The sequence below is a fragment of the Carcharodon carcharias genome (assembly GCF_017639515.1).
Source record: "Carcharodon carcharias isolate sCarCar2 chromosome 38 unlocalized genomic scaffold, sCarCar2.pri SUPER_38_unloc_12, whole genome shotgun sequence".
Classification (NCBI taxonomy): domain Eukaryota; kingdom Metazoa; phylum Chordata; class Chondrichthyes; order Lamniformes; family Lamnidae; genus Carcharodon; species Carcharodon carcharias.
The window spans coordinates 185341-210219 of record NW_024470778.1 but is presented as its reverse complement, the minus strand read 5'-3'; the positions used below and the strand labels follow the sequence as shown (position 1 = coordinate 210219).

At 56.7% G+C, this 24879-nt stretch overlaps 1 protein-coding gene across 1 annotated transcript in view; it reads right to left on the bottom strand.

The window, feature by feature from the left end:
• Window positions 1–225: 225 nt before the first annotated feature.
• The window catches only part of LOC121274775, a gene marked incomplete at its 5' end in the record, with an annotated part of 104617 nt that continues 79963 nt past the window's right edge, over window positions 226–24879 (bottom strand). Inside the window, 8 exons of the mRNA XM_041182113.1 lie at window positions 226–377; window positions 5800–5882; window positions 10639–10736; window positions 11306–11472; window positions 12266–12554; window positions 14240–14524; window positions 15387–15568; window positions 19634–19823. Coding sequence (XP_041038047.1) covers window positions 226–377; window positions 5800–5882; window positions 10639–10736; window positions 11306–11472; window positions 12266–12554; window positions 14240–14524; window positions 15387–15568; window positions 19634–19823 — 1446 coding nt within the window. The remainder of the gene's footprint in view (window positions 378–5799; window positions 5883–10638; window positions 10737–11305; window positions 11473–12265; window positions 12555–14239; window positions 14525–15386; window positions 15569–19633; window positions 19824–24879) is intronic.

Below are 24879 nucleotides of genomic sequence, written 5' to 3'. Positions count from 1 at the left end.
ATAAAGACATTAGGGAGAGAGGGATAGACGGCTACAATGATAGATTTCACTCCGAATATGGAGGACAACCTCTCAAATATCCTGTTTCCACAGTCTTGAACACCAGTAATCCTGTATAACTGCTCCCCCCCACCCCCCCACCCCGGCTTCCAGGGACTCTCAGGCTCCGCAAATCTCTCCGCAAATGGCCCAGCCCCCAGTCCCGGCGAGCTCAGGCCCCTCAGCTCACCTGTCCTTTGCCCTCTGACCCGGCGGCGAGGTCAGCGAGAGCGCGGCTTTCCGTCCACCTCCCGGCCGAGGTGGGGGTTCTCGGCCGCAGGACGCACATCTGCGTTGGGTCTGATGTGTGTGGCTCAGGGAGGGGTGAGAATCCTTGCCTGGGGGAAAAGGGAGAGATAGATAGGGGGGTTTCCGTTAATCAGGGACTCATTGCTAGACTTTTATTATCCAAATGTAGACTGGGGGTGGTCGTAGTTTAGAGGGCAAGAGTTCCCAGAGTTTATTCAGGAGCATTGCAAACTGTGAGGGAGGAGAGTGCGGAACCTCAAAAGGACACAGAGAGGCTGGAGAACTGGGCAGACAAGTGGCAGATACAGTTTAACACAGAGAAGTGTGAAGAGATTCATTTTGGTGGGAAGTACAAACGGGGAGACAGTATAAATATAAAGGGGGCAATTCTGAAGGGGTGGCAGGAGCAGAGGGAGCTGGGGGTAAATGTGTATGAATCATTGAAGGGGGCAGGACAGGGGGAGAGAGGGGTTAATAAAGCAGAGAGTATCCTGGGCTTTATTCATAGGGGTGTAGGGTACAAGAGCAGGGAGGTTATGTTGAACTTGTATAAGACACTCGTTCACCCTCAGCTGGGGTATTGTGTCCAGTTCTGGGCTCCGCACTTCAGGAAGGATGTGAAGGAATTGGACAGAGAGAGAGAGAGAGAGAGAGAGTGGAAAAGATTCACGAGAATGGTTCCAGGGATGAGGAACTTCAGTTAGGGCATAAGACCATAAGACATAGGAGCAAAATTAGGCCATTCAGCCCATCGAGTCTGCTCCGCCATTCAATCATGGCTGATAAGTTTCTCAACCCCATTCCTCCCCGCCTTCTCCCCGTAACCTTTGACCCCCTCACCAATCAAGAACCTATCTATCTCGCTCTTAAATACACTCAATGACCCGGCCTCCACAGGCTTCTGTGGCAATGAATTCCATAGATTCACCACTCTCTGGCTAAAGAAGTTTCTCCTCATCTCTGTCTAAAAGGTCTTCCCTTTACTCTGAGGCTGTGCCCTCGGGTCCTAGTCTCTCCTACTAATGGAAACATCTTCCCCACGTCCACTCTATCTAGGCCTTTCAGTATTCTGTAAGTTTCAATCAGATCCCCCCTCATCCTTCTAAACTCCATCGAGTATAGACCCAGAGTCCTCAAACGTTCCTCATATGTTAAGCCTTTCATTCCTGGGATCGTTCTCGTGAACCTCCTCTGGACCCTCTCCAGGGCCAGCACATCCTTCCTGAGATACGGGGCCCAAAATTGCTCACAATATTCTAAACGTGGTCTGACCAGAGCCTTATAAAGCCTCAGCAGCACATCCCTGCTTTTATATTCTAGTCCTCTCGAAATAAATGCCAACATTGCATTTGCCTCCCTAACTACCGACTCAATCTGCAAGTTAACCTTAAGAGAATCCTGGACTCGGACTCCCAAGTCCCTTTGCACTCCAGATTTCTGAATTCTCTCCCCATTTAGAAAATAGTCTATGTCTCTATTCTTCCTACCAAAGTGCTTGACCTCACACTTCCCCACATTGTTTTCCATCTTTGCCCATTCTCCTAACCTGTCCAAATCCTTCTGCAGCTTCCCCGCCTCCTCAATACTACCTGTCCTCCACCTATCTTTGCATCATCTCCAAACTTAGCCAGGATGTCCTCAGTTCCTTCATCTAGATCATTGCAGAAGTTGGGACTGTTCTCCTCGGAGAAGAGAAGGTGGAGAGGAGATTTGATACGGGTGTTCAAAGTCACGAGGGGGTCTGGGACAGAGTGGATCGGGGAGAAACTGTTCCCATTGGGGAAGGCTCAAAGACCAGAGGGGACACAGATTGAAGGCGACGGGTAAAAGGAGCGATGGAGACATGAGGAGAAACTTTTCATACAACGAGGGGTTAGAATCGAGAATACACTGACTGAGTGAGCGTGTGGGGGAGGGAGGGTCAATCAAGGCATTCGAGAGGAAATGGATTGTTATCGGAAAAGGAAGAAAAAGGAACCTGTTGCCTTCAATCTGTGTCCTTCTGGTCTTGAGCCCTTCCCCAATGGGAACAGTTTCTTCTCCCGATCCACTCTGTCCCAGACCCCCTCGTGACTTTGAACACTCCGTATCAAATCTCCTCTTGACCTTCTCTTCTCCGAGGAGAACAGGGTTAACGGGGAGAAGGTGGGGGAAAATGGCACTGGGTGAACTGCTCATTCGGAGAGCTGGTGCAGACACAGTGGGGCTGAATGCTCTAATTCTGCCTTAGAACAATTGTGTGATTATGTGATTCAGCAATTACAGCACAGCCTGACATGCAATGGCACTTCATCCAACAGAGCACCACACAATCTATCACTAACTATCAACATCCTGGGAGGTTACCACTGACCAGAAAATGAACTGGACCAGCTAGATAAATACTGTGGCTACAAGAGCAGGTCAGAGGCTGGGAATCCTGCGGAGAGTAACTCACCTCCTGACTCCCCCCAAAGCCTGTCCACCATCTACAAGGCACCAGTCAGGAGTGTGATGGGACACTCCCCACTTGCCTGGATGAGTGCGGCTCTCACAACACTCAAGAAGCTCGACACCGTCCAGGACAAAGCAGCCCCCCGCTCGATCGGCACCCCATCCACAAACATTCACTCCCTCCACCACCGACGCACAGTAGCAGCAGCGTGTGTACCATCTACAAGATGCACTGCAGCAACTCGCCAAGGCTCCTTCGACAGCGCCGCCCAAACCCATGACCTCTACTGTCTAGAAGGACAAGGGCAGCAGACACATGGGGAACACCCACCACCTGGAAGTTCCCCTCTGAGCCCCTCACCATCCCGACTTGGAAATATATCGGCCGTTCCTTCACTGTCGCTGGGTCCAAATCCTGGAACTCCCTCCCTAACAGCGCCGTGGGTGTACCTACACCACACAGACAAAATCCTGCAACTCCCTCCCTAACAGCGCCGTGGGTGTACCTACACCACACGGACAAAATCCTGGAACTCCCTCCCTAACAGCGCCGTGGGTGTACCTACACCACACGGACAAAATCCTGGAACTCCCTCCCTAACAGCGCCGTGGGTGTACCTACACCACACGGGACAAAATCCTGGAACTCCCTCCCTAACAGCGCCGTGGGTGTACCTACACCACACGGACAAAATCCTGGAACTCCCTCCCTAACAGCGCCGTGGGTGTACCTACACCACACGGACAAAATCCTGCAACTTCCTCCCTAACAGCGCCGTGGGTGTACCTACACCACACGGACAAAATCCTGGAACTCCCTCCCTAACAGCGCCGTGGGTGTACCTACACCACACGGACAAAATCCTGCAAATCCCTCCCTAACAGCGCCGTGGGTGTACCTACACCACACGGATAAATCCTGGAACTCCCTCCCTAACAGCGCCGTGGGTGCACCTACACCACATGGATAAAATACTGGAACTCCCTCCCTAACAGCGCCGTGGGTGCACCTACACCACATGGATAAAATACTGGAACTCCCTCACTAACAGCGCCGTGGGTGTACCAACACCACACAGACAAAATCCTGGAACTCCCTCCCTAACGGCGCCGTGGGTATACCTACACCACACGGGACAAAATCCTGGAACTCCCTCCCTAACAGCGCCGTGGGTGTACCAACACCACACAGACAAAATCCTGGAACACCTTCCTAACAGCGCCGTGGGTGTACCTACTCAACACAGGACAAAATCCTGCAACTCCCTCCCTAACAGCGCCATGGGTGTACCTACACCACACAGACAATATCCTGGAACTCCCTAACAGCGCCGTGGGTGTACCTACACCACACGGACAATATCCTGGAACTCCCTCCCTAACAGCGCCGTGGGTGTACCTACACCACACGGGGACTGCAGCGGTTCAAGAAGGTGGCTCACCCACCACCTTCTCAAGGGGCAATTAGGGACGGGCAATAAATGCTGGGCCTGGCCAGCGAGACCTACATCCCGTGAATGAATTTTAAAAAACTTGTTTACCCTGGCAGACATTTTACACACAGGATATTAGAAACAGCAATGAGATAAATGATTAGATCATTTTCAGTGAGGTTGGTTGATGGACGATTATCGGCCCCAGGACCCCAGGGAGAATCTGCTGCTCCTGCTCAGAGCACACATGGAGTTCCTGGGATCAGATCCGGGCCCCACACCTTACAAAGGATGTACTGATCCTGGGTGGAGTGTGGTGTAAATTTACCAGAACGATTTACCTGCCCTCGGAGGGGTTAAATGACGAGGGGGGGATTAAACACAAACTCGGGTCGAATTCCTGGAATTTTGGAGGTTAAGGGGGTGATTTGTTCGAAATTTTCAGGATATTCGGGGGAACTGATAGTGTTGCGAGAGAGAGAGACAGAGACACGATTCCCGCTGGTTGAGGGAGAGACTCTAGGACGAGGGAGCAGAGTCTAGATTTAGATTCAGACCTTTCGGGAGCGAGATTAGGAAACGCTCCTTCACTCAAAGGGCGGGAGAGGTTTGGAACTCTCTCTCCCCCCAATGGCAACTGGTCAATTGTTAATTTTAAAATCGGTGAGACTGACCGGTTTCTGTTACCCAAAGGTGTTAAGGGGCACCAGAGGCGAACAGATGGGGTTAGGTCACAGATCAGCCACAGGTTCATGGAGTGGGGAACAGGCTCGAGGGGCTGAATGGCCTCCTCCTGATCCAAAGAGCCAGAGCCCATAGAACCCGTACCCCGGGGAGAGTCGGTGCCCATGGGGAGGGGTCCAGTACCCCGGAGAGAGTCGGTGCCCAAACCCCGGGAAGAGTCGGTGCCCGTGGGGAGGGGTCCAGTACCCCGGACAAAGTCAGTGCCCGTACCCCGGGAAGAGTCGGTGCCCGTTCCCCGGGAAGAGTCGGTGCCCGTACCCCGGGAAGAGTCGGTGCCCGTGGGGGGGTCCAGTACCCCGGGGAGAGTCGGTGCCCGTGGGGGGGTCCAGTACCCCGGGGAGAGTCGGTGCCCGTGGGGGGGTACAGTACCCCGGGAAGAGTCGGTGCCCGTGGGGGGGTCCAGTACCCCGGGGAGAGTCGGTGCCCGTACCCCGGGAAGAGTCGGTGCCCGTGGGGGGGTCCAGTACCCCGGGAAGAGTCGGTGCCCGTGGGGGGGTCCAGGACCCCGGGGAGAGTCGGTGCCCGTACCCCGGGAAGAGTCGGTGCCCGTGGGGGGGTCCAGTACCCCGGGAAGAGTCGGTGCCCTTGGGGGGGTCCAGTACACCGGGAAGAGTCGGTGCCCGTGGGGGGGTCCAGTACACCGGGAAGAGTCGGTGCCCTTGGGGGGGTCCAGTACACCGGGAAGAGTCGGTGCCCGTGGGGGGGTCCAGTACACCGGGAAGAGTCGGTGCCCGTACCCTGGGAAGAGTCGGTGCCCGTGGGGGGGTTCAGTACCCCAGGGAGAGTCGGTGCCTGTACCCCGGGGAGAGTCGGTGCCCGGGGGGAGTTAATGCCTGTATTCTGTCTGGAAGGGGTTGCTAGGGATTTGATTTGGTATGCAGGCTGTGTTTGGGGTCTGTACCTCCAACAACATTAATGTTGTCTCCCGCTGTGGGATTCCTCTTCACTCTTAGTTCATCAATGATTTCCTGCATCAGGTTGAAGCTGTGAGGAAAGAGAAGGTGTGAGAGGTGCTGGTAAGGAGGAGAAAGAGGCGAGTTACATCAACCAAGCTCAGCAAGCGATCAACAGAGTGTGGGTCAGAGGGCACAGTGGGAGGGTCAGAGGGCACGGTGGGAGGGTCAGAGGGCACAGTGGGAGGGTCAGAGGGCATGGTGGGAGGGTCAGAGGGCACAGTGGGAGGGTCAGAGGGCACGGTGGGAGGGTCAGAGGGCACGGTGGGAGGGTCAGAGGGCACGGGGGAGGGTCAGAGGGCACGGGGAGGGTCAGAGGGCACGGGGGGAGGGTCAGAGGGCAAGGTGTGAATGGCTGACGGAACACTGTGAGGGTTGAAGGAACACAGGACTGAGGGAACACAGAATTGAGGGAAGGCTGAGGGGATTGAGGGAACTGTTAGGGAACTGTGAGTCGCTGAGGGAACTGAGTGGTTGAAGGAACTGAGAGTGAACACTGAGTGTGGAGGGGAGGCCGTGAGGGCGGAGGGGAGGCGGGGCGGGTGGAGGGGAGGCTGTGAGGGTGGAGGGGAGGCTGTGAGGGTGGAGGGGAGGCCGTGAGGGGAGGCTGTGAGGGTGGAGGGGAGGCGGGGCGGGTGGAGGGGAGGCTGTGAGGGTGGAGGGGAGGCTGTGAGGGTGGAGGGGAGGCCGTGAGGGGAGGCTGTGAGGGTGGAGGGGAGGCTGTGAGGGGAGGCTGTGAGGGCGGAGGGGAGGCCGTGAGGGCGGAGGGGAGGCCGTGAGGGCGGAGGGGAGGCTGTGAGGGTGGAGGGGAGGCTGTGAGGGGAGGCTGTGAGGGTGCAGGGGAGGCTGTGAGGGGAGGCTGTGAGGGCGGAGGGGAGGCCGTGAGGGTGGAGGGGAGGCTGTGAGGGGAGGCCGTGAGGGCGGAGGGGAGGCCGTGAGGGCGGAGGGGAGGCTGTGAGGGTGGAGGGGAGGCTGTGAGGGGAGGCCGTGAGGGCGGAGGGGAGGCCGTGAGGGCGGAGGGGAGGCTGTGAGGGTGGAGGGGAGGCTGTGAGGGGAGGCTGTGAGGGTGAAGGGGAGGCCGTGAGGGCGGAGGGGAGGCCGTGAGGGCGGAGGGGCGGCCGTGAGGGCGGAGGGGCGGCCGTGAGGGCGGAGGGGCGGCCGTGAGGGCGGAGGGGCGGCCGTGAGGGCGGAGGGGCGGCCGTGAGGGCGGAGGGGAGGCCGTGAGGGTGGAGGGGAGGCCGTGAGGGAGGAGGGGAGGCCGTGAGGGCGGAGTGGAGGCCGTGAGGGTGGAGGGGAGGCTGTGAGGGCGGAGGGGAGGCCGTGTGTTGAGGGTACACTGTGATGGAGGAGTGCCTATGGGGCTGCTTGCTGTGTTCCCCAGAGTGAACAATCTGGTTGGGGTGGGTGTGTAATTGCCAGCAGGATACACCCAAACCCAGACCTACCCCCACACCCACCCCCACCCCCACCCCCACACCCACCTCCAAACCCAGACCCACCCCCACACCCACTCCCACCCCCACCCCCACACCCACCCCCACCCCCACACCCACCTCCAAACCCACCCCCACACCCACACCCAAACCCAGACCTACCCCCACACCCACCCCCACCCCCACCCCCACACCCACACCCAAACCCAGACCCACCCCCACACCCACTCCCCACCCCACACCCAAACCCAGACCCACCGCCACACCCACCCCCACACCCACACCCAAACCCAGACCCACCCCCACACCCACCCCCACACCCACTCCCCACCCCACACCCAAACCCAGACCCACCCCCACACCCACCCCCCACACCCACCCCCAAACCCACCCCCACACCCACCCCCACCCCCACCCCCACACCCACCTCCAAACCCACCCCCACACCCACACCCACCCCCACCCCCACACCCACCTCCAAACCCACCCCCACACCCACACCCACCCCCACCCCCACACCCCCACCCCCACACCCACCCCCAATCCCAGCCCCACACCCAAACCCACCCCCACACCCAACTCCAAACCCACACCCACCCCCACACCCACCCCCACCCCCACCCCCACACCCACCTCCAAACCCACCCCCACCCCCACACCCACCCCCACACCCACCCCCCACACCCACCCCCACCCCCACACCCACCTCCAAACCCACACCCACCCCCACCCCCACTCCCACCCCCACCCCCACCCCCACCCGCACCCCCACCCCCACCCCCACACCCAAACCCACCCCCACACCCACTCCCCACACCCACCCCCAAACCCACCCCCACACCCACCCCCACACCCACACCCACCCCCACACCCACCCCCACACCCAAACCCACACCCACCCCCACACCCACACCCACACCCACCCCCACACCCACCCCCACCCCCACCCCCACCCCCACACCCACCCCCACCCCCACCCCCACCCCCCACACCCACCTCCAAACCCACATCCACCCCCACCCCCACCCCCACTCCCACCCCCACCCCCACCCCCACCCCCACACCCACCTCCAAACCCACCCCCACACCCACCCCCACCCCCACACCCACCCCACACCCACCCCCACACCCACCCCCACCCCCCACACCCACCCCACACCCACCCCCACACCCACCCCCACCCCCACACCCACCCCCAATCCCAGCCCCACACCCACCCCCCAAACCCACCCCCACCCCCACACCCACCCCCAATCCCAGCCCCACACCCACCCCCCAAACCCACACCCACCCCCACCCCCACACCCACCCCCACACCCACCCCCACCCCCACACCCACCTCCACACCCACACCCACCCCCACCCCCACCCCCAAACCCACACCCACCTCCAAACCCACCCCCACACCCACCCCCACACCCACCCCCACCCCCACACCCACCTCCAAACCCACACCCGCCCCCAACCCCACACCCACCCCCACCCCCACACGCAACCCCACCCCCACACCCACCTCCAAACCCACACCCACCCCCACCCCCATTCCCACCCCCACCCACCCCCACCCCCACCCCCACCCCCACCCCCACAACCACCTCCACACCCACCCCCACCCCCACCCCCACACCCACCCCCACCCCCACCCGCACCCCCACACCCACCCCCACCCCCACACCCACCCCCACACCCACCCCCACCCCCACCCCCACCCCCACCCCCACCCCCACACCCAAACCCACCCCCACCCCCACACCCACCCCCACACCCACCCCCACCCCCAAACCCACCCCCACACCCAAACCCACCCCCACCCCCACACCCACCCCCACCCCCACCCCCACCCCCACACCCACCCCCACCCCCACACCCACCCCCACACCCACCCCCACCCCCACACCCACCCCCAAACCCACCCCCACACCCACCCCCACACCCACGCCCACACCCACCCCCACACCCACACCCAAACCCACACCCACCCCCACCCCCACACCCACCCCCACACCCAAACCCACCCCCACACCCACACCCAAACCCACCCCCACACCCAACCCCACCCCCACCCCCACACCCACACCCACACCCACCCCCACACCCACCCCCACACCCACCCCCACCCCCACACCCACTTCCACACCCACCTCCAAACCCACCCCCACACCCACCCCCACCCCCACACCCACCTCCAAACCCACACCCACCCCCACACCCACCCCCACACCCACCCCCAAACCCACCCCCACCCCCACCCCCACCCCCACACCCACCCCCACACCCACCCCCACACCCACGCCCACACCCAAACCCACCCCCACACCCACCTCCAAACCCACCCCCACCCCCTCACCCACACCCACACCCACCCCCACACCCACCCCCACACCCACACCCACCCCCACACCCACACCCACCCCCACCCCCACACCCACACCCACACCCACACCCAACCCCACACCCACCCCCACACCCACCCCCACACCCACCTCCAAACCCACACCCACACCCACCCCCACCCCCACACCCACCTCCAAACCCACACCCACCCCCACCCCCACACCCACCTCCAAACCCACACCCACCCCCACCCCCAAACCCACCCCCACCCCCACCCCCACACCCACACCCACCCCCACCCCCACACCCACCCCCAAACCCACCCCCACACCCACACCCACCCCCCCACCCACCCCCCACACCCACCCCCACACCCACCCCCACCTCCAAACCCACCCCCACCCCCACCCCCACCCCCACACCCACCCCTACACCCACACCCACCCCCACCCCCACCCCCACCCCCACACCCAAACCCACCCCCACACCCACCCCCACACCCACCTCCAAACCCACACCCACCCCCACACCCACACCCACCCCCACCCCCACACCCACCCCCACACCCACACCCACCCCCACCCCCACACCCACCTCCAAACCCACACCCACCCCCACCCCCACCCCCACACCCACCCCCACCCCCACACCCACCTCCAAACCCACCCCCACACCCACCCCCACCCCCACCCCCACCCCCACCCCCACACCCACCCCCACCCCCACCCCCACACCCACCTCCAAACCCACACCCACCCCCACCCCCACCCCCACACCCACCCCCACCCCCACACCCACCTCCAAACCCACCCCCACCCCCACCCCCACACCCACCCCCACCCCCACACCCACCTCCAAACCCACCCCCACACCCACCCCCACCCCCACCCCCACCCCCACACCCACTTCCACGTGCAGTTCATTCCTCTTTCAGCCCACACTCCCCACTGTCGTCTCCACACTCCCCCCCCTCAGCTCCACACTCCCCCCCCCTCACCGTTAACATGCCAGGACACTCACGTTAGCAGTTTACACTCCAGACTGGACGTTGTCTGCTTGGACGAGGAGGAGTCCCGGCGATCCAGGAGCTCACAGGCGGTAACAGCCCCAACAGCATCCTAAATGTCACACAAAGCAGGGTGAAAGCAGCAGGGACATTGACAGAGACAGCATCGCCCATCCCAAAGTGGCTGGCAAGCACCCATCGACCCCGGGGAGAGTCAGTGCCCGTGGGGAGACCCGTACCCCGGGGAGAGTTGGTGCCAACTCCATCTCAGGTGAAACGGATAAATGGCGTAAAGTTTTTCACACGATCTAGACCTCGCTGCCTGGGCCAGCATTTATTGTCCATCCCTAATTGCCCCTTGATAAGGTACCTGTCCTGGGAGCCTTCTTGAACCGCTGCAGTCCCGTGTGGTGTAGGTACACCCACGGCGCTGTTAGGGAGGGAGTTCCAGGATTTTGTCCCGTGTGGTGTAGGTACACCCACGGCGCTGTTAGGGAGGGAGTTCCAGGATTTTGTCCCGTGTGGTGTAGGTACACCCACGGCGCTGTTAGGGAGGGAGTTCCAGGATTTTGTCCCCATGTGGTGTAGGTACACCCACGGCGCTGTTAGGGAGGGAGTTCCAGGATTTTGTCCCGTGTGGTGCAGGTACACCCACGGCGCTGTTAGGGAGGGAGGACGTACCTGAACAATTATGCCCTGGGGTGCATATGCGCCTGAGCAGCTCGGGAACTCAGTGGTGTCCAATGTTTGCTGCTCCTCAGTCCTTGGCAGAGGAGCCGAGCGATTGGTCATGTCTTGGAGCCGCTCAGATGTCACACAACAAAATTCAGCCCCAGAAATGGCCAAACCTAAACACAGAGATCAGCAACCGTTAATGTAGCTAGTATCCCTGTCCTGGGAGTGTTTGATGGGGACGGTGTAGAGGGAGCTTAACTCTGTATCTAACCCCGTGCTGTACCTGTCCTGGGAATGCTGAATGGTGGGGGGTTAGTGTTATTTGTGTGTGCACGCACGCGTGTGTCTTTGTGTTTGCAAGTGTGTGTATGAGATATTGCCTCTGACTGTGTGCAAGTGTGCGCTGCGTGTGAGTGTGCACGACTGATTCTGTGTGTACATGAGATGAGAGTATATTTGTGTGGAGGTTCACACATATGAGTAAATACGCAGGCATGTGAGTTTGTGCCTATATGTGTGAGCATGTGCACGTATGTTTGAGAGAGAGAGCAAGAGAGTCTGACTGTATGTGAGTGAGTGTGTACATGCAGATTTGTTTGTCTGTGTGCACTCGGGTGTGTTCGCATGCATGTGTGAGCATGTGCCTGTGTGTGTGCATGCACTAGTGTCTAATTGTGCACGCAAGTATGTGTGTACGCATGTGACTGTGTGCGACTGTGTATTTGTGCTCGCATATGTGCACGAGTGTTTGTGCGTGTTCCTGCGCTTGTGCGAGGTGGAGTCTGTGCCTCCGTCTGTGTACGAGTGTGCACGTGAGTGTGTGCGGGCTCATGAATGGATGATTGTTTGCAAGCAACTGTGTTTGTGTGTGCACACACGAACGCACACGTGTGTGTGTGAGAAGGTGAGAGAGTCCGTTGCCCAGGTCTCTGGGTTCCCCTGTCAGGAGTGCCAATCTGGTGGTACCTGCAGCTTTGTCCAGCTGTGGGTTTTTGCTTCTCCGACTCTGCTCCAGTTCCTGCTCTGGTTTCTGGTCCTGTTTCCGTTCCTGTTCCGCTGACTCCCATTGGCGGCCTGTGAACTGATCCAAAGTCTGGATGCTGCTGATGAACCTTCTCTCCATGCGTTCGAGGGAGCTGTTGGCCCATTCCAGCAGACTGGCTGACTCCTGGATGCTGCGGGCATGGTGCAGGAGCTGGGACTGGGGTCTCTGCATCAAACTGGGACCATGTGGGACCGATGGGAGATCACTGGCCTGCACAGGGAGCAGGAAAACACAAACCCACACAGTCTGGGGTTCATATCTGAGAATCAATCCACTAACCCCCCCAAAGAAAAACACAAACCCCACCCTCAAAACACAAACCCCACCCCCAAAACACAAACCCCAACCCCCCCAAAACACAAACCCCACCCCCCAAAACACAAACCCCACCAAAACACAAACCCCAACCCCCAAAACACAAACCCACCCTCAAAACACAAACCCCAACCCCCCCCAAAACACAAACCCTACCCCCAAACACAAACCCTACCCCCAAAACACAAACCCCACCCCCCAAAACACAAACCCCACCAAAACACAAACCCCAACCCCCAAAACACAAACCCCAACCCCCAAAACACAAACCCCAAACCCCCCGAAACACAAAACCTACGCCGAAACACAAACCCTACCCTCAAAACACAAACCCCACCCCCAAAACACAAACCCCAACCCCCACAAAACACAAACCCCACCCCCCCCAAAACACAAACCCCACCCCCAAAACACAAACCCCAACCCCCCCAAAACACAAACCGCACCCCCAAAACACAAACATCACCAAAACACAAAGCCCACCCCCAAAACACAAACCCCAACCCCCTCAAAACACAAACCCCAACCCCCCCAAAACACAAACCTCACCCCCAAAACACAAACCCCAACCCCCCAAAACACAAACCCCACCCCCAAAACACAAACCCCAACCCCCCCAAAACACAAACCCCACCCCCAAAACACAAACCCCAACCCCCTCAAAACACAAACCCCAACCCCCCCAAAACACAAACCTCACCCCCAAAACACAAACCCCAACCCCCCAAAACACAAACCCCACCCCCAAAACACAAACCCCAACCCCCCCAAAACACAAACCCCACCCCCAAAACACAAACCCCAACCCCCCCAAAACACAAACCCCAACCCCCCAAAACACAAACCCCAACCCCAAAACACAAACCCCACCCCCAAAACACAAACCCCAACCCCCCAAAACACAAACCCCAACCCCACCAAAACACAAAGCCCACCCCCAAAACACAAACCCCAACCCCCGCAAAACACAAACCCCAACCCCCCCAAAACACAAACCCCAACCCCACCAAAACACAAACCCCACCCCAAAACACAAACCCCACCAAAACACAATGCCCACCCCAAAACACAAACCCCAACCCCACCAAAACACAAACCCCACCCCCAAAACACAAACCCCACTCCCCCCAAAACACAAAGCCCATCCCCAAAAACACAAACCCCACCCCCAAAACACAAACCATCCCCGCAAAACACAACCTCAACAACCTCCATGCTGTCCCGTCCCTCCTCCCGCTGCCCCTCAGTCTCCCTCCTCCCCTCACCCTCCCTCCTCATGCTGCCCCTCGCCCTCCCTCCTCACGCCGCCCCTTGCCCTCCCTCCTCACGCTGCCCCTCGCCCTCCCTCCTCACGCTGCCCCTCGCCCTCCCTCCTCACGCTGCCCCTCACCCTCCCTCCTCACACCACCCCTCGCCCTCCATCCCATCCACCTGCTCTCCCTCTCCCCACCCATTGTCCCTCCAACCACCACCCCTCACCCTCCCTCCTCCTTCCAGCCCTCCACCCTCCCCTCGCCCTCCCTCCTCCACTCTACCCTCACCCACCCTCCTAACCCCTCCCCTCAGCCTCCCTCCCTCACCTTCACTGCCCACTGCTCTCTGAGGCTGGGAGATGTGGTTGTGAGGTGTTGGGTTTCTGCGTCTCGCTGCTCTGGGCTGGACTCACTCACAGACTCCAGGAGCAGACTGCTGTCAGATTCAAGCTCAATCTCCTGGCCATAGCGCACGCTGTACACTCTCACTCTCTCCCTGCGACGCTCTGACTGCCGGTCCATGCAGTCACAGCCTGAGCTTCCCACTGACCTCGGGGAAACGGAATCCTTTCTCTTCAGTCCCTGATCCCCAAAAACGTCCACTTCCAGCGCCTGACAGGGAAAGGGAATTTAATAAACCAACTTACAACCCTCAGGCTGACAGCACCGAACTCTCCCCGGGGTCCGGGCACCGACTCTCCTCGGGGTCCGGGCACCGACTCTCCCCGGGGTCTGGGCACCGACTCTCCCCGGGGTACAGGCACCGACTCTCCCCGGGGTCTGGGCACCGACTCTCCCCGGGGTCCGGGTAAAGACTCTCCCCGGGGTCCGGGCACCGACTCTCCCCGGGGTCCGGGTAAAGACTCTCCCCGGGGTCCGGGTAAAGACTCTCCCCGGGGTCTGGGTACCGACTCTACCCGGGGTACAGGTCCCCCACGGGCACCGACCCCCCCAGGGGTATGGGTCCCCCCACGGGCACCGCCTCTCCCCGGGGTCAGGGCACCGAAACTCCCCGGGATAAGGGCACCGACTCTCCCCGGGGTACGGGTACAGACTCTCCCCGGGGTACGGGTACAGACTCTCCCCGGGGTACGGGCACCGACTCTCCCCGGGGTCCGGGCACTGACTCTCCCCCGGGGTCTGGGTATCGACTCTCCCCGGGGTACAGGTCCCCCACGGGCACCGACTCCCCCCGGGGTATCGGTCCCCCCACGGGCACCGACTCTCGCCGGGGTCCGGGTACAGACTCTCCCCCGGGGTCCGGGCACCGCCTCTCCCCGGGATCCGGGTACAGACTCTCCCCGGGGTCCGGGCACCCACTCTCCCCGGGATCTGGGTACAGACTCTCCCCGGGGTACAGGTTCCCCACGGGCACCGACTCTCTCTTCAGAGACAGATGGGGCTGAATGGCCTCCTCCTGCTCCTTGGCTCCCTTGCTAAAAGTGTTGTTAAGTGCCGGTCTGGACAGCCTTACCGTCAATGTGTTGGGTGTGAGCTGCGCCCGGTTCTCTGTCTTCCCATGAGGTGTGTGTGTTTCTAAGCCTGGAGGAGCTGTTGTTGCTGGGGATCCAACCCGAGCATCACTGCCTTGGTACTGACTGTATGTGGAGTAGTAACTCTGGCTGGAGCTGTGATCTACTTCATAGTAACACATCCCTGAGAATCAAACAGAGAGGTTTGCATCCACAGAAATGGACGATCAGTAGATTAATGTGATCGGGAGGGAGGGGCTTCGATAGATTAACATAACCTGGGGGAGGGGTGTGGATAGATTAACATAACCTGGGGGAGGGGTATGGATAGATTAACATAACTGGGGGAGGGGTATGGATAGATAAACATAACCTGGGGGAGGGGCTTCGATAGATAAACATAACCTGGGGGAGGGGCTTCGATAGATAAACATAACCTGGGGGAGGGGCTTCGATAGATTAACATAACCTGGGGGAGGGGTATGGATAGATTAACATAACCTGGGGGAGGGGCTTCGATAGATTAACATAACCTGGGGGAGGGGTGTGGATAGATTAACATAACCGGGGGAGGGGCTTCGATAGATTAACATAACTTGGGGGAGGGGTATGGATAGATTAACATAACCTGGGGGAGGGGTATGGATAGATTAACATAACCTGCGGGAGGGGTATGGATAGATTAACATAACCTGCGGGAGGGGTATGGATAGATTAACATAACCTGGGGGAGGGGTATGGATAGATTAACATAACCTGGGGGAGGGGTATGGATAGATTAACATAACCTGCGGGAGGGGTATGGATAGATTAACATAACCTGCGGGAGGGGTATGGATAGATTAACATAACCTGGGGGAGGGGTATGGATAGATTAACATAACCTGGGGGAGGGGTATGGATAGATTAACATAACCTGGGGGAGGGGTATGGATAGATTAACATAACCTGGGGGAGGGGTGTGGATAGATTAACATAACCTGGGGGAGGGGTATGGATAGATTAACATAACCTGGGGGAGGGGTATGGATAGATTAACATAACCTGCGGGAGGGGTATGGATAGATTAACATAACCTGGGGGAGGGGTATGGATAGATTAACATAACCTGGGGGAGGGGTATGGATAGATTAACATAACCTGCGGGAGGGGTATGGATAGATTAACATAAACTGGGGGAGGGGTATGGATAGATTAACATAACCTGGGGGAGGGGTATGGATAGATTAACATAACCTGCGGGAGGGGTATGGATAGATTAACATAACCTGGGGGAGGGGTATGGATAGATTAACATAACCTGGGGGAGGGGTATGGATAGATTAACATAACCTGGGGGAGGGGTATGGATAGATTAACATAACCTGCGGGAGGGGTATGGATAGATTAACATAACCTGCGGGAGGGGTATGGATAGATTAACATAACCTGGGGGAGGGGTATGGATAGATTAACATAACCTGCGGGAGGGGTATGGATAGATTAACATAACCTGGGGGAGGGGTATGGATAGATTAACATAACCTGGAGGAGGGGTATGGATAGATTAACATAACCTGGGGGAGGGGTATGGATAGATTAACATAACCTGGGGGAGGGGTATGGATAGATTAACATAACTGGGGGAGGGGTATGGATAGATTAACATAACCTGCGGGAGGGGTATGGATAGATTAACATAACCTGGGGGAGGGGTATGGATAGATTAACATAACCTGCGGGAGGGGTATGGATAGATTAACATAACCTGCGGGAGGGGTATGGATAGATTAACATAATCTGGGGGAGGGGCTTTGATAGATTAACATAACCTGGGGGAGGGGTATGGATAGATTAACATAACCTGGGGGAGGGGCTTCGATAGATTAACATAACCTGGGGGAGGGGTATGGATAGATTAACATAACCTGGGGGAGGGGCTTCGATAGATTAACATAACCTGGGGGAGGGGTATGGGGAGATTAACATAAACTGGGGGAGGGGCTTCGATAGATTAACATAAACTGGGGGAGGGGCTTCGATAGATTAACATAACCTGGGGGAGGGGCTTCGATAGATTAACATAACCTGGGGGAGGGGTGTGGATAGATTAACATAACCGAGGGAGGGGTATGGATAGATTAACATAACCTGGGGGAGGGGTATGGATAGATTAACATAACCTGGGGGAGGGGCTTCGATAGATTAACATAACTTGGGGGAGGGGTATGGATAGATTAACATAATCTGGGGGAGGGGCTTTGATAGATTAACATAACCTGGGGGAGGGGTATGGATAGATTAACATAACCTGGGGGAGGGGCTTCGATAGATTAACATAAACTGGGGGAGGGGTATGGGGAGATTAACATAAACTGGGGGAGGGGTGTGGATAGATTAACATAACCGAGGGAGGGGTATGGATAGATTAACATAACCTGGGGAGGGTTTATGGATAGTTTAACATAACTGGGGGAGGGGTATGGATAGATTAACATAACCTGGGGAGGGTTTATGGATAGTTTAACATAACTGGGGGAGGGGTATGGATAGATTAATACAGCAGGTAAATTAACACTACAGTTCATTATAACTCCTGTTCAAATATAACAGGCACGTAAGGGGCTGAATGGCCTCCTCCTGTTCCTGTGTAACAGGCTGGAGAGGGGCTGAATGGCCTCCTCCTGTTCCTGTGTAACAGGCTCGAGAGGGGCTGAATGGCCTCCTCCTGTTCCTGTGTAACAGGCTCGAGAGGGGCTGAATGGCCTCCTCCTGTTCCTGTGTAACAGGCTTGAGAGGGGCTGAATGGCCTCCTCCTGTTCCTGTGCAACAGGCTAGACAGGGGCTGAACGGCCTCCTCCTGTTCCTGTGTAACAGGCTGGAGAGGGGCTGAATGGCCTCCTCCTGTTCCTCTGTAACAGGCTGGAGAGGGGCTGAATGGCCTCCTCCTGTTCCTGTGTAACAGGCCAGAGAGGGGCTGAATGGCCTCCTCCTCTTCCTGTGTAACAGGCCGGAGAGGGGCTGAATGGCCTCCTCCTGTTCCTGTGTAACAGGCTGGAGAGGGGCTGAATGGACTCCTCCTGTTCCTGTGTAACAAGCTGGAGAGGGGCTGAATGGCCTCCTCCTGTTCCTGTGTAACAGGCCCAAGAGGGGCTGAATGGCCTCCTCCTGTTCCTATGTAACAGGCCCAAGAGGGGCTGAATGGCCTCCTCCTGTTCGTGTGCAACAGGCTAGAGAGGGTCTGAATGGCCTCCTCCTGATCCGGTGTAACAGGCTGAAGAGGGGCTGAATGGCCTCCTCCTGTTCTTGTGTAACAAGCCCTAGAGGGGCTGAATGGCCTCCTCCTGTTCCTGTGTAACAGTCTGGAGAGGGGCTGAATGGCCTCCTCCTGTTCCTGTGTAACAGGCTGGAGAGGGGCTGAATGGCCACCTCCTGTTCGTGTGTAACAGGCTGGAGAGGGGCTGAATGGCCTCCTCCTGTTCTGGAGTAACAGGCTGGAGAGGGGCTGAATGGCCTCCTCCTGTTCCTGTGTAACAGGCTCGAGAGGGGCTGAATGGCCTCCTCCAGTTCCTGTGCAACAGGCTCGAGAGGGGCTGAATGGCCTCCTCCTGTTACTGTGCAACAGGCTGGAGAGGGGCTGAATGGCCTCCTCCTGTTCCTGTGCAACAGGTTTGAGAGGGGCTGAATGGCCTCCTCCTGTTCCTGTGTAACAGGCTGGAGAGGGGCTGAATGGACTCCTCCTGTTCCTGTGTAACAGGCCGGAGATGGGCTGAATGGCCTCCTCCTGTTCCTGTGTAACAGGCCCGAGAGGGGCTGAATGGCCTCCTCCTGTTCCTGTGTAACAGGCTCGAGAGGGGCTGAATGGCCTCCTCCTGTTCCTGTGTAACAGGCCCGAGAGGGGCTGAATGGCCTCCTCCTGTTCCTGTGTAACAGGCTCGAGAGGGGCTGAATGGCCTTCTCCTGTTCCTGTGTAACAGGCTCGAGAGGGGCTGAATGGCCTCCTGTTCCTGTGTAACAGGCTGGAGAGGGGCTGAATGGCCTCCTCCTGTTCCTGTGTAACAGGCTGGAGAGGGGCACAGGAACAGGAGGAGGCCATTCAGCCCCTCTCCAGCCTGTTACACAGGAACAGGAGGAGGCATTTGACCCCCTCTTCAGGCCTCGTCCTGTTCCATACAATTGCTGCCCATGGTGTTGAGGAGCACATTGTGGTGTTTGATTGATGTGGGGCACAGGCTGTACTGTAACCAGAGCATTCTCCAATCTCCCTCACCCTCAGTCTCAGTGCTGTCCGGCGAGGCCTCTGACTGACAGGAGATCTTCACTGGGCTCCATCCATCCACTGCATCCATTGATCTGGTCTGAATCCTGGGAGAAACCCTTCCCTGTGAGCTCATCCAGGGCACTTCCAATTCACAGCTCAACGTCCATCTGGCTCCAGCTTCAGCGTACAGCCCCAGGGTCTGCAGCATGCAGCAAGAGGGAATCAGCTGGCAGCAGCTCCAGAGCCAAACACACTCACAAAGTCTCACTCACACTCACACTGTCACACTCACAGAGTCACACTCTCACTCACACTCACACACTCTCACACACACACACACACACTCACAAAGTCTCACTCACACTCACACACTCTCAGACACACACACACACACAAAGTCTCACACACACTCTCACACACTCACAAAGTCTCACTCACACTCACACACTCACACACACACACACACAAAGTCTCACACACACTCTCACACACTCACAAAGTCTCACTCACACTCACACTCACACACACACACCAAGTCTCACTCACACACACACTGTCACACTCACAAAGTCTCACTCACAAACTCTCACACACACACACTCACAAAGTCTCACTCACAGAGTCTCACTCACACACTCTCACTGTCACACACACTCAGAGTCTCACTCACACACTCTCACTGTCACACTCACACACTCAAAGTCTCACTCACACACTCTCACACTCACAAAGTCTCACTCACACCCACACACACTCACACTCACCAAGTCTCACTCACACCCACACACACTCACACTCACCAAGTCTCACTCACACACTCTCACACTCACAAAGTCTAACTCACACCCACACACACTCACACTCACAAAGTCTCACTCACACCCACACACACTCACACTCAAAGTCTCACTCACACACTCTCACACTCACAAAGTCTCACTCACACCCACACACTCACACACTCACAAAGTCTCACTCACACCCACACACACACACACTCACAAAGTCTCACTCACAGAGTCTCACTCACACACTCTCACTGTCACACTCACAGAGTCTCACTCACACACTCTCACTGTCACACACACTCAGAGTCTCACTCACACACTCTCACTGTCACACTCACACTCACAAAGTCACACTCACACTCACACACTCAAAGTCTCACTCACACATACTCACACTCACAAAGTCTCACGAACACCCACACACACTCACACTCACAAAGTCTCACGAACACCCACACACACTCACACTCACAAAGTCTCACGAACACCCACACACACTCACACTCACAAAGTCTCACGAACACCCACACACACTCACACTCACAAAGTCTCACTCACACCCACACACACTCACACTCACAAAGTCTCACGAACACCCACACACACTCACACTCACAAAGTCTCACTCACACCCACACACACTCACACTCACAAAGTCTCACGAACACCCACACACACTCACACTCACAAAGTCTCACGAACACCCACACACACTCACACTCACCAAGTCTCACTCACACCCACACACACTCACACTCACCAAGTCTCACTCACACACTCTCACACTCACAAAGTCTAACTCACACCCACATACACTCACACTCACAAAGTCTCACTCACACCCACACACACACACACTCACAAAGTCTCACTCACAGAGTCTCACTCACACACTCTCACTGTCACACTCACAGAGTCTCACTCACACACTCTCACTGTCACACTCACACTCACAAAGTCTCACTCACACTCACACACTCAAAGTCTCACTCACACACACTCACACTCACAAAGTCTCACTCACACCCACACACACTCACACTCACAAAGTCTCACTCACACCCACACACACTCACACTCACAAAGTCTCACTCACACACTCTCACACTCACACTCACAAAGTCTCACGAACACCCACACACACTCACACTCACAAAGTCTCACGAAAACCCACACACACTCACACTCACAAAGTCTCACGAACACCCACACACAAAGTCTCACGAACACCCACACACACTCACACTCACAAAGTCTCACGAACACCCACACACACTCACACTCACAAAGTCTCACGAACACCCACACACACTCACACTCACAAAGTCTCACAAACACCCACACACACTCACACTCACAAAGTCTCACTCACTCCCACACACACTCACACTCACAAAGTCTCACGAACACCCACACACACTCACAAAGTCTCACTCACACCCACACACACTCACAAAGTCTCACTCACACTCACACACTCTCTCACACACACACACTCTCTCACAAACACACACACTCACATTCACAAAGTCTCACGAACACCCACACACACTCACACTCACAAAGTCTCACGAACACCCACACACACTCACACTCACAAAGTCTCACTCACACCCACACACACTCACACTCACAAAATCTCACGAACACCCACACACACTCACACTCACAAAGTCTCACTCACACCCACACACACTCACACTCACAAAGTCTCACGAACACCCACACACACTCACACTCACAAAGTCTCACGAACACCCACACTGTCACACTCACAGAGTCACACTCTCACTCACACTCACAAAGTCTCACTCACACCCACACACACTCACACTCACAAAGTCTCACGAACACCCACACACACTCACACTCACCAAGTCTCACTCACACACTCTCACACTCACCAAGTCTCACTCACACCCACACACACTCACACTCACAAAGTCTCACTCACACCCACACACACTCACACTCACAAAGTCTCACGAACACCCACACACACTCACACTCACAAAATCTCACTCACACCCACACACACTCACACTCACAAAATCTCACGAACACCCACACACACTCACACTCACAAAGTCTCACTCACACCCACACACACTCACACTCACAAAGTCTCACGAACACCCACACACACTCACACTCACAAAGTCTCACGAACACCCACACTGTCACACTCACAGAGTCACACTCTCACTCACACTCACACACTCTCACACGCACACACACACACACTCACAAAGTCTCACTCACACTCACACACTCTCAGACACACACACACACACACAAAGTCTCACACACACTCTCACACACTCACAAAGTCTCACTCACACTCACACACTCACACACACACACACACAAAGTCTCACACACACTCTCACACACTCACAAAGTCTCACTCACACTCACACTCACACACACACACCAAGTCTCACTCACACACACACTGTCACACTCACAAAGTCTCACTCACAAACTCTCACACACACACACTCACAAAGTCTCACTCACAGAGTCTCACTCACACACTCTCACTGTCACACACACTCAGAGTCTCACTCACACACTCTCACTGTCACACTCACACTCACAAAGTCTCACTCACAGAGTCTCACTCACACACTCTCACTGTCACACTCACAGAGTCTCACTCACACACTCTGTCACACACACTCAGAGTCTCACTCACACACTCTCACTGTCACACTCACACACTCAAAGTCTCACTCACACACTCTCACACTCACAAAGTCTCACTCACACCCACACACACTCACACTCACCAAGTCTCACTCACACCCACACACACTCACACTCACCAAGTCTCACTCACACACTCTCACACTCACAAAGTCTAACTCACACCCACACACACTCACACTCACAAAGTCTCACTCACACCCACACACACTCACACTCAAAGTCTCACTCACACACTCTCACACTCACAAAGTCTAACTCACACCCACACACACTCACATTCACAAAGTCTCACTCACACCCACACACTCACACACTCACAAAGTCTCACTCACACCCACACACACACACACTCACCAAGTCTCACTCACACACTCTCACACTCACACTCACAAAGTCTCATGAACACCCACACACACTCACACTCACAAAGTCTCACGAACACCCACACACACTCACACTCACAAAGTCTCACGAACACCCACACACACTCACACTCACAAAGTCTCACGAACACCCACACACACTCACACTCACAAAGTCTCACGAACACCCACACACACTCACACTCACAAATTCTCACGAACACCCACACACACTCACACTCACAAAGTCTAACTCACACCCACACACACTCACACTCACAAAGTCTCACGAACACCCACACACACTCACACTCACAAAGTCTCACGAACACCCACACACACTCACACTCACCAAGTCTCACTCACACACTCTCACACTCACACTCACCAAGTCTCACTCACACCCACACACACTCACACTCACAAAGTCTCACTCACACCCACACACACTCACACTCACAAAGTCTCACGAACACCCACACACACTCACAAAGTCTCACTCACACCCACACACACTCACACTCACAAAATCTCACGAACACCCACACACACTCACACTCACAAAGTCTCACTCACACCCACACACACTCACACTCACAAAGTCTCACGAACACCCACACACACTCACACTCACAAAGTCTCACGAACACCCACACTGTCACACTCACAGAGTCACACTCTCACTCACACTCACACACTCTCACACACACACACAAACACACTCACAAAGTCTCACTCACACTCACACACTCTCAGACACACACACACACACAAAGTCTCACACACACTCTCACACACTCACAAAGTCTCACTCACACTCACACACTCACACACACACACACACAAAGTCTCACACACACTCTCACACACTCACAAAGTCTCACTCACACTCACACTCACACACACACACCAAGTCTCACTCACACACACACTGTCACACTCACAAAGTCTCACTCACAAACTCTCACACACACACACTCACAGAGTCTCACTCACAGAGTCTCACTCACACACTCTCACTGTCACACACACTCAGAGTCTCACTCACACACTCTCACTGTCACACTCACACTCACAAAGTCTCACTCACAGAGTCTCACTCACACACTCTCACTGTCACACTCACAGAGTCTCACTCACACACTCTGTCACACACACTCAGAGTCTCACTCACACACTCTCACTGTCACACTCACACACTCAAAGTCTCACTCACACACTCTCACACTCACAAAGTCTCACTCACACCCACACATACTCACACTCACCAAGTCTCACTCACACCCACACACACTCACACTCACCAAGTCTCACTCACACACTCTCACACTCACAAAGTCTAACTCACACCCACACACACTCACACTCACAAAGTCTCACTCACACCCACACA